Source organism: Theobroma cacao, chromosome 4 (assembly GCF_000208745.1).
Source record: "Theobroma cacao cultivar B97-61/B2 chromosome 4, Criollo_cocoa_genome_V2, whole genome shotgun sequence".
In the NCBI taxonomy this organism is placed as follows: Eukaryota; Viridiplantae; Streptophyta; class Magnoliopsida; order Malvales; family Malvaceae; genus Theobroma; species Theobroma cacao.
The window spans coordinates 28,764,028-28,780,959 of NC_030853.1; the positions used below are offsets into that span (position 1 = coordinate 28,764,028).

At 33.4% G+C, this 16,932-nt stretch overlaps 2 protein-coding genes across 4 annotated transcripts; both read left to right on the top strand.

Moving 5' to 3' along the window:
- Positions 544 to 11,744, top strand: LOC18603148. Of its 3 annotated transcripts, none has more exons than XM_007034958.2 (10): positions 544 to 645; positions 748 to 1,086; positions 3,600 to 3,716; positions 7,032 to 7,101; positions 7,277 to 7,521; positions 8,062 to 8,178; positions 8,636 to 8,687; positions 9,428 to 9,966; positions 10,329 to 10,394; positions 10,604 to 11,744. In XM_007034958.2, the coding sequence occupies exons 3-8, from the start codon at positions 3,624 to 3,626 to the stop codon at positions 9,949 to 9,951; spliced, it is 1,101 nt and encodes a 366-aa protein (XP_007035020.1). In that variant the 5' UTR covers positions 544 to 645; positions 748 to 1,086; positions 3,600 to 3,623; the 3' UTR covers positions 9,952 to 9,966; positions 10,329 to 10,394; positions 10,604 to 11,744. The 3 variants fall into 3 exon arrangements, with proteins under 3 accessions (XP_007035020.1, XP_017975892.1, XP_017975891.1); XM_018120403.1 differs by lacking the exon at positions 544 to 645 and having other exon boundaries at positions 654 to 1,086; positions 10,604 to 10,812; positions 10,955 to 11,744; XM_018120402.1 differs by lacking the exon at positions 544 to 645 and having other exon boundaries at positions 654 to 1,086.
- On the top strand, positions 11,973 to 16,297 carry LOC18603149 (cellulose synthase-like protein G2). Its single transcript, XM_007034961.2, has 8 exons — positions 11,973 to 12,764; positions 12,954 to 13,043; positions 14,294 to 14,419; positions 14,496 to 14,708; positions 14,829 to 14,928; positions 15,018 to 15,196; positions 15,294 to 15,641; positions 15,755 to 16,297. Exons 1-8 carry the CDS (start codon positions 12,171 to 12,173, stop codon positions 16,223 to 16,225), a joined length of 2,121 nt encoding a protein of 706 aa, XP_007035023.2. The 5' UTR covers positions 11,973 to 12,170; the 3' UTR covers positions 16,226 to 16,297.

The window sequence follows — 16,932 nt, forward strand, 5'->3', positions numbered from 1 at the left end:
AATTGATTAAAAGTATTAATATTTTAATCATAATATCATTTAAATTATAAATAAAATATTAATATTTAACTGATCAATTATTAAGATTTCAAATTAATTATAAATTATTAATATTTTAAAATAAAATAAAATAAAAATAAACAATCATAATAATATTTAAATTATTAATTAAATATTAATATTTAAAAATATTAATTATTAAATTATAATTAATTATTAATATTTTAATTAAATTTTAAATTATTAATATTAAAAAATATAATAAAAATAAATAATTAAATAAATAATAAAAAATATTTTTATCTTTTTATTTCTTATTTTTTTAATTATTATTTTCAACTAAACATTACTATAAGTTATAATAATTATTTATATTTTATTTCAATTATCACACTAAATAAAGTAATAATTATTTTATTTTATTTTTATCTCATTTTATTTTTATATAATAATTATTTTATTTTTATCTATTCCATTAATCAATTAATTTAAATAATTTAATTAAAAATTAAAAAATATATTTTATGGATGCTTTTGTAGCAAGCAAACTCTCACAAAAAAAATTTAGACTCATACCTCGTTGCAACCGCTAAAGCAGCCGGCTTTTTCGTAAAAAAATTAAATATAAGGGCTGGATTCTTTGAGGTAGATGAAACCCTTCACTGTTTTTCTGCTTCACAATCTCTACATTCAGTTTCTTAATCTGCGTTTGGATGATAGCTTTTCCATTTTTTTTTTCTTTGGAAGGAAAAGTCACAATCTTTGGCTGGAATTGACGGCGCCGGAATAAAAAAGGGGAAAAAGAAACTAGAAAAGAGGCTTTTCATTCCAAAACAAGCAAAGGTTATTCTCAAGAACTCTGAAAACGCCTCCGGTCCATCTTTTCAACGGCTTCAATTTACTCCTCAGCTCCCAGAGGGACGGATTCAGCCAGCTCGCGGTACATCATTGCAGAAATATTGAAGAAGTCCCAGATCTGAATCGCAAAACTCGAAACGCCATTTTGCTTTTTATGGAAAGCCTAGAATTTGGTGTTCTCCAATCGGTTGATTGAAGAGGCTAGCGAAACATCAAGATGTTATAAAGGTAGGTTTTCATTTACTTTTCTCTCTCTTCTCCTTGCCTCCCCTTCTTTTCGTTTCCATTTTTTTTTTTAAAACTCTAATAATCAAAGAGTCAAGAGGAAGGAATTGTTTGTTATCTTTTATTTACCCTCTCTTGATATTATTATAATTATTATTAATATTTAATTTTAAAATTTTACATTTAAAAGTGTCTAAAATCTTGTATCACAAAATACTTTTAAAAATTTCTTATTACTTTGAAATTTTTATCCAATAAATCTCAATTTGAGAGTAGATAAAATGTATATTTCTTATTACTTTGCTTGGAGGTGTAAATAAATTATTATTATTATTTTATATATAAAAAATAAAAATTTTAAATTTTATAATTAAGTTTAATTTAATAAAGATATCAAAAATTTGAAATTTTATATGTTTTTATAAAATTTAAAAACTTTATATATAATATACAAATATAGAATAATAATTGGTTGATCTTAGATGAATTAGATTTTTTTAGACTAGAATAGTTAAGTGAAGTTTCCCATTTGGGATCTTTGGGTAGGAGGATCAATATTTTTTTGAGCGAAATGCAACAAAAGGAAGGAAAATTCATGGACCAATCTCATCATCTTCATCTCGTAGGAACTATGAGATCACCCCAAGAATGTCATAGGTATTCAGGGGTTGTGGACTGGCCATAGAACTCTGTTTAATAAGTGGAATGTATTAGCTGTCTATTCTCAGGTTGAAAGCAAGGATCGAAGATGAAAAAAGATGTCACAGTCTTAGCGGAGTGTTTTGAATCCCACATCTTATAAAATACATGATCTCAACAGGAAGCCATAAATCTAACATTGACATTAAAGAAAAACTCCCAACAGGGAGTTAAAAGAGGATGTTATGGTTCTATTGATGAGTCATGAATTCCTCATAGGCTATATTCATACCACTTTCAACTTGTGAGGCATATTTTGTGGGACAAAATTGTGAAACTAACGAGTTAAAGTAGACAATATCTTGCAGAGGAAAATAAAATCCTCAAATTTATTTTTTTGTTTCTGATTGATAAAAAAAAAGATAAGAACTAGTAATAAAGGCAAATATATGAAAATTTTTCATACTTTTCCTTAAAAGAAGTGAGAAGGAAGGCAAAATTTTGAATCTAATGTTGCTAGTAAGATTCTTACATTTGGCCATTTCCTTTCTCATAGAATTTGTGGATTTATTGACACATTGATAAAGCACCCAAATGTGTAATCAACAAAGAGTACATGAGTCTTTACTAGTGTACTTTAACGCTTAGAGCTTGAGATTTGAACTTGAAAATTTTAAATTTGAATTTTGATACCGAAGGGTGATAGGTGGAGAATGGAGACAATGGATGAGATTAGTAAAGTGTAGACAATTGTCATCATTGATGGGGTGGATTGCGTGCAAATTGGGTTGCTTGAGACTAGCATAGGATGGGGTACTTGTGGGACACAAGATATAAGAAGGCGAGGGGGGAGAATGCTAATGGTAGCAAGGAAAGAAGTTTAGTCTACCTAATGGAAGGTGGAGTCTTCTTGGTTGTTTTTTTGCAATGCTTGGATGAGGTTTAGAAAGAAGAGGTTATTGTCGTTGTTTATAAGGAAAGTTGAGTGCAAATGGGTTTCTTGAAACTTAGCACCAAGATGAGTTACTTGTAGGACACAAGATACAAGAAGGTGAGGGAGAATGTTAATAGTAGCAGGTAAAGTAGTGGTTCAATTGATTTAATGGATGGTAGTAAGCAAAGGATTGGTTGAGTCAACTTAATGGATGGCAACGAGGAAAGGAGTGGTTGAGTCCACTTAATGGATTGTAGAGCCTTCACGGTTGATTTTTGAAATGCTGAAAGATTTCTTTGAGTTTGTGGGATACAAGTATCCATAGTGGTTGGCGCTTATGTTGAGTTGTTAAAAAATATAGTTTTAAGGGTAGTTTGTTTAGTTTATCTTTGAGAGAACATTTTTCTTTGTCTTTAAGCAAGTTGAGAAATTATTATTCTCCTTTTGTCTTCATTTAGATATTTTTTCACAAATTTTTCACAAATCAAGGAAAGCCATATGACTATTTCATAGTAGATATAAATGGTAACTTATTCATGAATCAAAACTTTCCTTACCTTTCATTCAATCCCTTTTGAAAAGGTTGAATAAATTGATTTCAAGGGAGAGAAATGGTTTTCCCTTTTCCTTTCCTTCTTATCCACGAGAAAAACTTTTCTTTCCCCTCCATTCCTCTAGTTTAAATGTCTAATAAGGTGTTTTTATACACCTTAATTTTATATTAGACACTAATTTGAAAGAATTAGAAAATGTAAAGTCTTTGACCTAATTTAAAAGAGCAACATCAATCTTTTGCTATTGATTATTGTTCCAAATGGTCTCAAATTTAGAGACTATTCTTAATATGGAATATTTTAATCACTTTGTTGTATTAACTCAAAAAGTTCTATTTTGTACCTTAATGTTGAAGTTGCTTCTAATGTTGGAAGTATTTTCATTGTAGCTCTATTCTCATTAATGTGCTATAATGGATCCTCGTAATCTTCCATTTGAAGTTGGGCAACAGGTTGAGACAAGATCTTTTTTGGCTGGTTATCGTGGTGCATGGTTTAGATGCAAGGTATATTTGTGTGCAATACAAACATTGTGGTTTTTATTGTTATATGCAGAATTGCATGTTGGTTTTAAGGAAAATGGCTTAAAAACATTAAATTTTAAATTAAGATGTGTCAGATCGAGTTAAGAAGGAACAATATTGCCATATCAAATCTTAAATCCTTTCAATTTCTTAAAATTTTGCTACATCTAATTCATTAAATCCTCTTTTAATTAACAATTTTAAATTTATCCCATCCTAGTCTTTCTTTAGGTCATTTATTTTTGAATTTAAACTTATTTGCCTTTTAAGGTCCTATTGAAAAATGAAGTGAAATGACTTAGAATTTAGTATGAAGTGATCTCTTTAAAATTCATGGTGATTTGCTGCTAGTGATTAGATTGTTATGTTTGGTAGAAACTTGATGAGCATGCATGGTGGTGTTAGATCGTCAAAATGTCCAGTTTATATTGTCTAATTTTTTTTATAGCATGGTGTTTGAAAAAGCCCTTGACTTATTCAAAAATATTCAAATAAGTGTTTATTTTTCTATTGTACTTAACTAGGTTCTTATATTTTTATTTTAAATCAAATAAGTTTTTATAATTAATGATTAATTAATTGTAATTTGTTAAAATGTTACTTGTCATTTTATGCTCGTGATATTTATGTGGATAGTGAAAAATATCACATGGTCATGTTGTCATGTCACATCAGTAAGCTACGTCATTTTTTATTATAAATATTAATATCATGTCAGTGTCATATGACATAAAATGATAAATAGTATTTTGATTAAATCTATCATCAATTATAATGACTTATTTGACTTAAAATAAAGGTATAAGTGTTTATTTGATTCAAAATAAAAGTACAAGGATTTGATTGAATCTAATAAAAGAATAAAAATTTATTTGAATTTTTTTGAATAGTTTAGAGTATTTTAAAATTTTATGTTTTTACTTTTTTAGTATCTTTTAACATTTTTGACTAATAGTTACTAGTGCAAAATTTCATTGAAACTTGAAGGAAAGTTATAGGGCATGCATGAAGAAGCTTTGAATGCGTGCATAAAGGAAAAGTTGGGGGTTTTAGCTATGATGGACAAAGTGAAGAAATATATTTAAGGTGGTTTGGACACATATAGAAGAGAACTACAAATGCACTATGAAGAGATGTGATTTAATAGAAGATATCTGTTTCAAAAGAAAGAGAGCAAGATAGATGAAGATATCTATTTCAACAAAGCTCTTATCTTTTTTATCGTACCAATTGAGGCTTAAAGTGTTACTTTTATTTAAGTAAGTCCTTATTTGGCATGAAAACTATTAAATTTGGTATTTTTGCTATGTCAATGTCTAAGTGGGCATTATCTTTGCCAAATCCATATCTAATAGCAAAATATGAAATTTTATATTGAGTTGGCGCTAACGTGGTGTGTAACATTGGCTTACACAACATGTAACATCAACTTACATGGCACGTTTCATTAGTGTCTATAAATCCCTTTTTTGCCATCTATATGCCATGTAGATGCTGACGTGGTAGAGATAACAACTTATAGATGCTAATGTGGCAAAGATGTTGACTAGCTCAATTTTCAAATGCATTAATGGTTTATATTTGATATACTATCCTTATATAGTATTTATATACTATCACTTAATCATAGAATGCACCTCATAAATGTATAAAGTTCAAAAGATCAAAAGTTCAAAAGTCCTTCGAAATAAATATTTTTAAAATGAATATTTATTTTTGAGGATTTACAATTTCTAAATTTATTTATTAATGAGGTGGCAACATTTGGTTAACTGATAATGTATGGAATTAATATATTAGCAATGCATCAAATATAAATCCATACATTAAAGGATTTGATTTTCTTTAACATGTGTTATGCATTGGTGGAACTAGAAAAACTCAAAGTTTGATATTTGAATTAGGTAAGATTTTTAAGGTGAAGTATTTTTAAGGGCAAGCAAAAGGACCATAAATGTAAAGAAGTTGCAAAAGCATTGTGGTTATTTCAATGACAATGAAAGTAGGGTGAACCTTGACCAAGTCCATATTTTGTTGGGAGAGGTAGAAAATTTTGTACGAATAATAATGATGCTAGCTAGAATGTAGTTAAATTTTTTATTGGCCAAAATGAAGGTTGTTTTGGGTAGATTTCTAGCATCTCAAGTGTTTTAAGTGCTTGGTTTTGGCTCTATCACATTTGAATTTAGTTGTAGGGCTTAGTATTTTGTGTTTACTCGAGGAAGAAATATTTTGTTTGGCAGCCCACATTTGATATTTAGGGTGATCAGGAATGTGATGAAACTATATTGATTGATAAAGTGCTAGAAATTAGAGTTCAACAAGTGATCAATGTTGTCTGCTTGGATAATGATTAATGATGGAGGCTTAGTACTTTTTAGACAAGGTGTATGATTATTTAAAAAGTTTATAATCTCATCTTCATACTTAATACTCGTTTGGTAGTAAAATGTGTTGTCAAGTTTGAGTATCAAGGATCAATCAAATGTGGCACTATCAAGTGCTTGTCCTCTTTGGGCTAATCCATATTTCACTTCAAAATTAAGTTTCTTGTTTAATTTAAGTGAGACAAATTTTTTTCATGAGTTATGTCACATATTCCACATTTTTCTTTTTTGTTTTGACCTATACTTCTCTTCCGTGTGTTTTCTTTCTAATATTTTTTCTATTATTTATCCAAGTCTGGGTTACTTGTATAAGTTCTTGTGTACATAGTCATATTTAGTATGTTTTTGTTTAGTTTTTAATGTGAAACTCACATTTGATTAAAATATGTGGTAAACATGCTTAGAATTGATCATTAAATAGAGAGGGAAAGACTCATCGGGAGAAAAAGGGGTGATATAGATTTTGGCCATCAAATTTTTTCGAATTGTTACTTTTGAACTCCAATCTTAATTAAATAGGAGAGATATGCAAAAAGTCATATAAAAAATATTTTGAACTCCAATCTAATTGTTTTCACTCTCTCTCTCCCTACATATATATATATATATATTTGTAAATTGTAATATCTCTATAAGAGGTCCTTGGATTTGCTTCCTGTTTGTACAGATCTTTCCTTCTTTCTCTTTGATAAGAACTGTAGCCTTGTGGAATACAATAAAGGAATCTCCTTTTAGAAACTGTGTTGTATGCCATCTTTTCATGTATAGTTTCAGAAATAACATTGTTGTGGAGTCAATTAAGATTGTATTTCTTGTTTACACTTGAAAGGTTGCTTCTTTTTGGGTCATTCCTTGTTAATTTTGAGTCATTCAATAAGGCCCCTTAACTGTCTTATGTGTTTTCCATCAGATTAAGGAATTTAGTCGGAGGAACAAGGAACTGTATCAGGCCTTGGAATATATTGATTATCCAGATGAAAGTAAGTTGTCTCTCTATCTGGCTAGGCTATTGTTAGATTTAAAATGTGTTTCAGATATAAGCATTATAAAATGACAATTTGGTAGAGATGGCCTTATTGAATGAGAAATTAATATTTGTATTGCTGTTTATTGAGAGAAATTTTAGTGTTTTAATTAATCTATTCTCTTTTACAGAAATACGCTGGACAAAGTTATATCAAAAGGGTAGTACTTCAAAGTATGGGAAGCGAACACTGATGGTGCGCCCTTCCTATCCTTCTGTTTATTGTGAAAGTCAAATGCCTGATATGAATACCATCTCAGAGGTGGTTGTCATTGTCAATGATGTCTGGAAGGTGGGTGATTTGGTAGATTGGTGGACTGATAATTGCTTTTGGTCTGGAAGGATAACTGAAAAATTGGGGGAAGAGAAGGTTAAGGTGACATCTTTTGGCCTATGCGTTGATGCTTCTAGTAGTTTGGATTTTTGAATATGGCTTTTTTCTTGCATTTCATTTTGATTGTCGTGAAAGGGCTTTTGCATTTTCTCCATGTAATTGTAAACTCATATTATATTAACTATGCAACAATTATGGTTGTATTTCCTTCTATAAGATATTTCAATGCCCACGTATCGCTTCTATCCTATTTGGTAGTCACACCTCTCCTTATTTCTCAAGTTCAAACATCCTCTCAGGTTGGGATAGGTGGTTTAAGTCTCTAGTCAACAATTTTCTAGTATGGAATATCAATTTTTTACGTGAATTAGTTTGTATTGTTTTTGAGAAAATAATGCAATTTTATATGGTTCCCATCTAGCTATAGTATGTTAGCATCTAGCTGTAGGATAAACAGTTTACTTAGTATGTTACCCTCTTTTTCAATTTGAACTTTAAACATTTTTCTCGATGAGAATTACTTATTATGGTTGTTTTTGTTCTAATGTTTTTGCTTTTATCTTTTGCTACTTGTTTGCATAGATTGAGTTGCCACCTCCTCCTGTGGGTGAAGGGTCTTCATATGAGGTTTTTTGCAAGGACTTACGCCCATCATTGGATTGGTCTGTGGATGAGGGCTGGAAGTTGCTTATTCCCAAGGTAGCTGCCTCATGCTCTTGCTCTCCCTTGCAGTTTTATCTGATCTAATTGTGGTTTTTTTTCTGTCTTTGTATTTGTATTTTTTTTTTCAACCCCAATGTCCATTGATGTGAGAAGGCATAACAACTTGTTTGGAAACAACATGAAAACTGAGTTTAATGTAATAGAGAAAGATGAAAACAGAGTTAGAGAGCTTGGGCACATGTATAGATTTGTATGGAACTCTCACCTATTTTGTCTGCGTAGTTTAACCCATGACCTTCAGTATTCTTTCTGTGAAGTTTCTTTAATTTTGACAAATAATTGCTCTTAGTATTTGGAATTTAAAAAGCAGTTCTTTGGTGCAAAATATGCTTGTCATCTGTGAACATCCTTTATCCTTTGAGGTTTGAGCATGGAGGTGTTTCTTGTTCTCTCAAATGCTTATTTATTTTCTCAAATTTCATTGTTGTTATAGGAGAGGAAATATCATCTTTGTTGTTCTCGGATAGTCAAGCCTCTTAATCAAGGTAAGAATGCTTCTAAACGTTCTTTTCGATGCTCAGGGTTTTGACTTTTGATACTGTGTATGCATAGAAAGAATTGTGTGTTTTCCTTTTTATTTATCTGTTTTAAACTTTTGGCTAGTCACATTTTGAGTAAGCTTATCCCAACTAGGTCAGAACATGTTGTAGCTGTTAACTGGCAGTTTCTGTCTGTCAGGGGGTAGTTAGGAAACCTAAATCCAGGTCAATGAGGTGTAGGAAACCTGTGTTACTTTAAATTTCAATGGTCTTCTTTGTGGAACTTCTTAAGGCATTGCCTAGATGAAGGATTTCACTGTTTCTTGTACTTTAGCTGTTTCGTAATAAACCTATATGAATCGGTGCATATTTGCATTTTGTAGCATGATTTTGGTATTTGTTCTCTTTGATGTTTCACATTTGATCTCTTGTTGGTTTTTTGGTCCAAGTTGGTTGTTTAAGTATGTTACTTTTACATAAAAAGCTTCCAGTTTTCTTGCTTGGCTGTAGTGCACTCATAACAAGCTAAGTGTAGAAGTTGTTCTTTGTGGCTGTTAACACACTAGCCTCATCTCTTAATTTTGTTTGATCACCCTTTCCCATCATCCTATGGCTCATCAATGTGATAGTGTTTTAATACTGTCTTTCAACTTTATCTTTGATGTTCTTCTGCAATCTTTCTTATTGCTTAGGTAGTTACTTGTTTAGCAAGGTGACTAACCTGACATGGGAAGTGATGGTTGCAGGGGGTTCCTCGAACCTGATAGATTACACTGTCACTGAGGGGAAAAAGGATGTTCAACCAACAGCTGGAGCAACAATTGAGCATGAGGGTTATTTATCTTCTCATATTTCAACTGGTCCTTTACCTCTTTCAGACAAACCAGAGCACTTGGCGGTGAAATCTTTGATTGAAAAACAGTCAAAGATAGGCCTCAATATAATGGATCATGGCCCTAGAAAAATCAGTTCCTCAGATAGTGTTTCAAGTTTACATGTTCAAGATGCCTCAGCACAAATGCCTGGCAATGCAGTTCAAATGGACAAATATGATGACAGTGGATCTTCAAAGGAGATGAAAATTGATAAAAGCATTTGCTTAAATTCAAAATCCTCTGATACAATAGAAGCTGCAATTTTGGATTTGGAGGAATTTATTTGTCGGATTAAATGGCTGAGGCGTATCATAGAATTTGGGACACCATTATCGGATGGTGTGAGGCCTTCTTGGAAGTTTGTAGAACACCTTGCATTATCTAAGCCAAAATGAGTGCTTCTGCTGAAGGTTAGTTTGCATGATTAGTTACTATTGCTTATAGAAAGGCTTAGATTAGATTAAGATGGTTTAAAACTAGACCTTGTGCATTGCATCTGCAACTTTAGTGATGAAATCAGTGTAGCAAGGCTTATGCAGAATTTTTTTTTTTTTGATTCAACATATACTTAAATAAGTACCACGTAGTTATATCGGTAAAAATTTCCGGTTTGTCTTGTGTGTTTCCCAAGCAGGCTCCATTCATGAGATTACACGATTGAGTATGGTGATGCATATTAAAGTAAAAAGAGTGGCTAGGCATGTAATTTTTCCATTTTGTAGTGAATTGCAAATATGAATTTCATCAATAACAAAATTATTTTGCTGGTCAGGGATATAATCACAGCTTGGGCCCTGTCTTGCCTGCGTAATCCTACCTATGTTGGTTGCCATATAGAGTAAGCTTTGTTTTGCCATTTCGCTTTTATGTAAATTATTATTTAAATTGTATTTGAAAGAGTTAGCTCTACAGGTATCACTCCACATTTCCAGCAGATAGTATTCATCTGCTATCATTTTTCTTACCTTATGAAGATGCTCTTTCCTTCTCTCATCTGCATTCTTAGAAGTTCTCAGCCTTTTATATACTTTTTCGTTTTTCTTGCAGAGATTGGTGTAGGCAGTAGCATTCATATCAGAAGGGGCTAACTGCATTGGTTTTTTGCTGACAAAAATTTCGTACCTTAGACGTCTCACATTTTGCTCTAAAGTTTTTGCCAAGTTCTATTTTTTGTTAATCCTCTCTCCATCCTGACATCTGTCGGTCGATAGAATTGTAAATACTGGGTTTTGACTACTAGGTACCCAGCAAAGAAGGTGAGTTTTACCTTCATAGATGCCTAATAAGAAAAGGGTACCTTTTGCAATGTTGATAGTTGGTGATCGTCATGCATGGAAAGTCTGAAGTTTTAGCTTAAGATATTTTCTGTAATAATATTGTTTGCGTCTGCATAAGCAGCTGGGAAAGATGGTCATCCTCATGGGACAAGCATCTGCACTTGGCATGTCTCACAGCAAAGCCATACAAGGACCGGCGTAGCGCGACAGTTGTCATGTTAAGCAAACAGAAAAGAAAATGCAGTCTTCAATCTGTAGGAATTGGGTGGAGATGGCAGAAGCAATGGCACATCGACTCTCACTACCTAATAAAGAGTTCAGTAGGTATGTTTGGAGGGTTTCAAATTACCAAGGCGTAATACCCAGCAGCAAGAATACCATCTGGCTTTATGATAGGGCAGGAGTTGCGGTTCTGCCATGCCTAAGCAACATTTAATTATCCAACACGAAAATTTGTTTATTAGTTTATTGATGGAGACTTTCCAGGTTGTTTAAAGGGTTTCGGCAATGATTGAAAAAGAAACAGAAAAAGACATACAAGAAACATGGAAGAGATTTAATCAATCAACTCCAAAGACGCTTAAGTTACTCCCCAAAATGACAAGCTTCAAGGATTGAGAAATGGGTTCATTGTTTGACTCTCAAATCTTTGGTTAGGAGAGTGTGCCATGGTTACTCAACCTATACTCTTCTCTCTCGACACTGTCGACGATGACAGCTTGATGAACAATTTTATTCCTTAATTATTTTTTTGGGTTTTAGCAGTCGGAGGCAAAGCTCGATGATGTTTCGGGGCTGCCTTTTTGTGATAATTGATATGCTTTAATAATGTGTTTTCGGTATTCACAATGTGGCGTGACTGATAGATTATGACCACTTTGATAGGGAAAAGATAGTATAGTTTATTACTATATTTCTAGTCAATCAAGACAGCCTAATCTTTTTTTTAATAATTGCTAATAGCCATCTGATTACTTTGCTTATTTACTTCTCTTAAACTTCGTCCAATATTATCCATATGCACAAAACAAAAATAATAATAATAAAGTTTAGGTGCAAGAGCAATAATTGATTGGCAATGTTAGAGCATAGAACCTTTAAATGGATTTGTGTGGCTCAAATACAACCGTAATCAGAATACTTCCCATCACACACGTTGGACTAAAAACGTTGTTGTCAAGTTTGAGGCAGCATTACTCTTAAGATAACCAGATCACCTTTACAGAGTTGTTTTATCGACTAATGAAATTGGCAGTGCTGGTCTATAAAAAGGAAGCTGCTGCTTTGTCAAGCTCGTGGTGAAACCATTGATTGCATACAGCTACGGAAAAACAGATATGGCTTCCTCTAAGATCCTTCACAGTTGTACCACTCAGAAACGTCGTACTATCCTTAACAGGCTTCACACTCTCTTCCACTTCACGGCCACACTGTTGTTGCTTTACTACCGGGTCTCGCATTTCTTTGATGGAAATAACATGCCTGCTTTAGCATGGGCTCTCATGACCCTGTCTGAGCTCATTTTCACCTTCATTTGGGGGCTTACGCTCGCCTTTCGCTGGCAGCCTCTGTCTCGTAGCGTCTCTGTGGATAAAATTCCTGCTGACATGGATTTGCCAGGGCTTGATGTGTTTGTATGCACAGCTGACCCGCAAAAGGAGCCTACTGTGGAGGTTATGAACACAGTTTTATCAGCCTTAGCACTTGATTATCCTCCGGAGAAGTTAGCTGTGTATCTTTCGGATGATGGGGGTTCTTATATTACCTTGTATGCTCTAAAAGAAGCTTTTAGGTTTGCGACATGTTGGCTTCCATTTTGTAAGAAGTATGGAATCAAGACTAGGTGCCCCGAGGCTTTCTTTTCCTCGTTAGCAAAGTATGAACAGCTTCCTACGACTGATGAATTTAGTGCAGAGGATGAGGAACTTGAAGTAAGTGTTGTTAATTGGTTCAACTAGCATCTTCTGTTTCTGCTATATCCCAATCAATATTTTATTGTTTCATGTTTTCCTTGGACCTTGATTACTCATCGTCTCAATTCTGCTTGGACCTTCCTCTTCCACATCTTGTCAGAATCCTTTGTTTCATTTCTTGACAGTACTCCATGATCATCACTGCAGATGAAATACAGATTGGTCAAGAGAAATGTTGAGAAAGTTTGCGAAGAAGCAAGCATTTATGCTGTACAGGATCGGCCTGCTCATGTTGAGGTATGCAAATGATTGTACCAGCCAGGGTTCTAATTTCGCTGAATAATCCATCAAGGGTGAGCACGTTAGTGATAAAAAACCGTTCATATTGTGATATAAACGCCAATGAAACTTCTAATATTCTTAAAAGCATTTGACTAGGATCAGAGATGCTTTAATGGAATGTCTTGACAGCTTTTGGTTGATTTTTTTTCTTTTGAAAATTAAGCATTTCACTCATCAACAAGGGATAAGCAATTCCCTGGAAGAAAAACAGTTCAGCTCCAGATTTTAAGTTGCTATCATATCAACTTAAAATCCAGGCATTACAAAAGGATCACACAGCAGAGGTTTCCCATCCATTCCCAGTACAGAATAACCCTTTCCAACAGAAAACACAATATACATGACGGATCCTAAACATCAATTCAACCTACATATCAAAGATCCTGACGCTACCAAACCAAATCAGATTTAATCATTATCAAGAGAGCACCACTCAACTCGTTTCAGCATCAACCAAGAAGCTTAAGCTTCAACACACAAATCAGCCAAATCAAATATCCAATTCCCATAGGTCTCACACCAGACCGTAAACAACCATACCTGTAGTGGAGGACCAGCACCTTGCAAAACTTACCAGGTCACCAGCGCACAGGTACATCTTGATGGAATCCCTTGACAGTTCCCATGATCTAAGAGCCTCCTGGACGATCTCCCCCTGCATGCCTCAGAACATGATCAGAACTCTGTTTGAGGCAAGAAATCATAACCCTCAACTCCCCAGGATGCCTTGCCTCCCGCATTTGACACCACCACAGCCTCCTCAACACTCCTAAGACCCTGATCCCCCATGTTGTAGAGCCCACCCATCTATTCATCATAGATGTTCAGAACATCACTATGGCGCAGCACCCCCTCCTTGGCTAAACTGTCGGCTAACTGGTTATTCTCTCGACATATATGATTGACTTCCCACTTCCTAATTCCCTTCTTTAGCTTCTCAATGTGTAACATCCACTTCCTGAATCTCCGCGGTGCTTCCTCTGGTGCATTAATCCATTTCACTGCTTTTGGTTGATATTAAGGCAAGAAAAGGAATAACTAAATCAGGAAAACAAAAAGACAACACAGAAAAGAAAAAAAAAACTGATAAAAGGAACCAAAAATATATGATGGCAAAGCTATTCTGGCTGCAATGCACTTCTCAACAGATAAAGCTTTTAGATGCTTGTTATATTATATCTTGTTTGATTGCTATCTTGCTGTAGATTATACATGGTGATACTGATATGAAGGATGAAGACAGAACTAAAATGCCTCTCCTTGTTTATGTCTCTCGCGAAAGAAGACCTTCTAAACCTCATCGTTTCAAAGCTGGAGCTCTCAATGCGCTTGTAAGTAGTAGCTCTTTGTATCCTTGGCACTTCCGTGTGCTTGATTGCTAAGTGCTAACTAGCGCTTGTATTGCAGCTTCGAGTTTCAGAAAAATTTAGCAATGGCCCCTGCCTCTTGGTATTGGACTGTGACATGTACTGCAATGATCCTACTTCTCCTACACAAGCAATGTGCTTTCATCTCGATCCAGAAATGTCTCCATCTCTAGCTTTCGTTCAATTCCCACAGATGTTCTATAATATCAGCAAGAATGACATATATGATAACCAAGCCCGATCAGCTTACAGGGTACCATTCTTTGCCTCTGTGTTAAACCAAAGACAGCACTTCTTTGTAGTTAATATTTATTAGCAGTAATATTTTCTATTTTCGCAACAACTTTGTCAAAATTTGCATCTAATGACTCAGATAAAGTGGCAAGGAATGAATGGGATAAGAGGGCCATCACTTTCAGGTACCGGCTTTTACCTAAAGAGGAAGGCATTATATGGAAGTCCTAATTTTGAAGGTATCATGCAATATCTGTTTTCCAGTTGCTTAGGCCATCCAACAACATTCGTAAACATATTATTAAAGGTTTTATTTTTTTTTTTCCAGACAAGCATCTCTTTGAGCCTCAAAGCAGTTTTGGTATGTCTAGCAAGTTCACAGATTTGCAGAAATTTAGCAGTGAACAAGAAATTGCCAGATTTGAAGGTCCATCAGATGCTATCTTAAAAGAGGCCAAACTTTTGGCCTCCTGTGACTATGAAAGAAACACAAAATGGGGTGAAGAGGCAAGTATCTTACAGTCATAGAGTATAATTTATCTTTTTAGAGCTCCATTTTTTGGATCAAATAAATGAAGCCTAAAGAAATGATTGTTGGGTACAGATAGGTTTCTCCTATGAAAGTCTGTTAGAGAGCACATTTACAGGGTACCTTCTGCACTGCAGAGGATGGACTTCGGTTTATCTTTGTCCAACCAGGCCATGTTTTCTGGGGTGCACCACTATTGACATGAAGGATGCCTTAGTTCAACTTGTGAAATGGAGCTCTGGGTTGTTGCAAATCGGTCTTTCAAGATTCAGTCCTCTCTCGTATGGCGTCTCAAGGATGTCCATTCTGCAAAGCATGTGCTATGGATATTTTACTTTTCAACCCCTTTTTGCCATTGCTTTACTGATATATGGCATAGTTCCCCAACTGTGCTTCTTGAAAGGCATTCCCTTGTACCCCAAGGTAAAATCCCTAATCAATCTGTCTTCTGGCATTTGGCATATCTTTTCTTGCCATTGTCTGCTGCAATGAATTACCAAGAAGAGTTTTAACATGTCATATTTTTGTTGTCTCAGGTGTTAAGCCCATGGTTCGCTGTCTTTTCGACTGTTTATCTATCTGCACTAGGACAGCAGCTACACGAGGTCTTATCTGATGGAGGCACAATATGGACATGGTGGAATGAACAGAGAATTTGGGTGATAAAGTCAGTTTCTGGTAGCTTATTTGGATGCCTAGACCTTTCAATGAAACGGTTGGGAGTGAAGAAAACAACTTTCAGGCTGACAAATAAAGCAGTGGACAAAGAAAAGCTCGAAAAATACGAAAAGGGTGAGTTCGATTTCCAGGGGGCTGCAATGTTCATGGTTCCATTGTCAGTCCTGGTCATATTGAACATGGCATGCTTCATTGCTGGAATAAGGGGAGTTATCATCAGAAAGAATTATGGAGAGATGTTTGGGCAGATTTTTCTCTCCTTGTTCATCATGGTTCTTAGCTATCCCATGATTGAAGGGTTACTGAAAAAGAGCAAAAAGGAGCAGTGAGAACTTAGGGACTAGAGAGATTCTAAAGTAGATATTTTCTGTTTTTTTTTTTTCATAAATAAGAATATGTTTGACTTGACTTTTTTTAATTTAAAATTATTATAAAGTTTTTATAAAAAATAATAATTTTTAAAATTAAATTAATGGTAAAATAATTTATATAAACTTTAATTTTGATTAAAATTGTGATAAAAAGTATTTAATAAATAACATTATATTAATCACGAATTTTTTTGTTCAAAATAAAAAAAACTAACTTTATTTTTTATCTATTTAAAATAAAATTTTGAAAATATAAGAAAGGATTTTTATATAACATAAAGTTTATAATTAATAATAAATCATAAAAAAAAGTTCTACAAATAATTTATAAGTAACACATAATTTATAAGTAACACATAATTTATAAATAACTTATAAACTAACCATTGACTTATTTGACTAATTATTNACAAAATAAAAAATAAAATAAAATAAAAAAAAAAAAAAAAAAAAAAAAAATTTTAAATTATTTTTTAAAATTTTTGTAAAAACAAAAAAAATCCTAAAATGATGATTTGCGGAGAGGGAGATCGATAGGAAGAGAGAAAAGAGGTATTTTTTGAGAGAGAGAATCTTTTTGAAAAAAAATAACTCTCTTAATAAGCTGGCGTGTTTTTTTTTTAAAAAAAAATTGAAAGCTCCAATTAGAGCTTTTTTTTAATTTT

Coding starts and splice junctions, on each gene's coding strand:
- LOC18603149 (XM_007034961.2), top strand. CDS start 12,171: ATGGCTTCCTCTAAGATCCTTCACAGTTGTACCACTCAGAAACGTCGT. Junction 14,420..14,495: donor CTGGAGCTCTCAATGCGCTT/GTAAGTAGTAGC, acceptor CTTGTATTGCAG/CTTCGAGTTTCAGAAAAATT. Junction 14,929..15,017: donor TGGAAGTCCTAATTTTGAAG/GTATCATGCAAT, acceptor TTTTTTTTCCAG/ACAAGCATCTCTTTGAGCCT.
- LOC18603148 (XM_007034958.2), top strand. CDS start 3,624: ATGGATCCTCGTAATCTTCCATTTGAAGTTGGGCAACAGGTTGAGACA. Junction 3,717..7,031: donor GTGCATGGTTTAGATGCAAG/GTATATTTGTGT, acceptor GTTTTCCATCAG/ATTAAGGAATTTAGTCGGAG. Junction 7,522..8,061: donor TGGGGGAAGAGAAGGTTAAG/GTGACATCTTTT, acceptor TTGTTTGCATAG/ATTGAGTTGCCACCTCCTCC.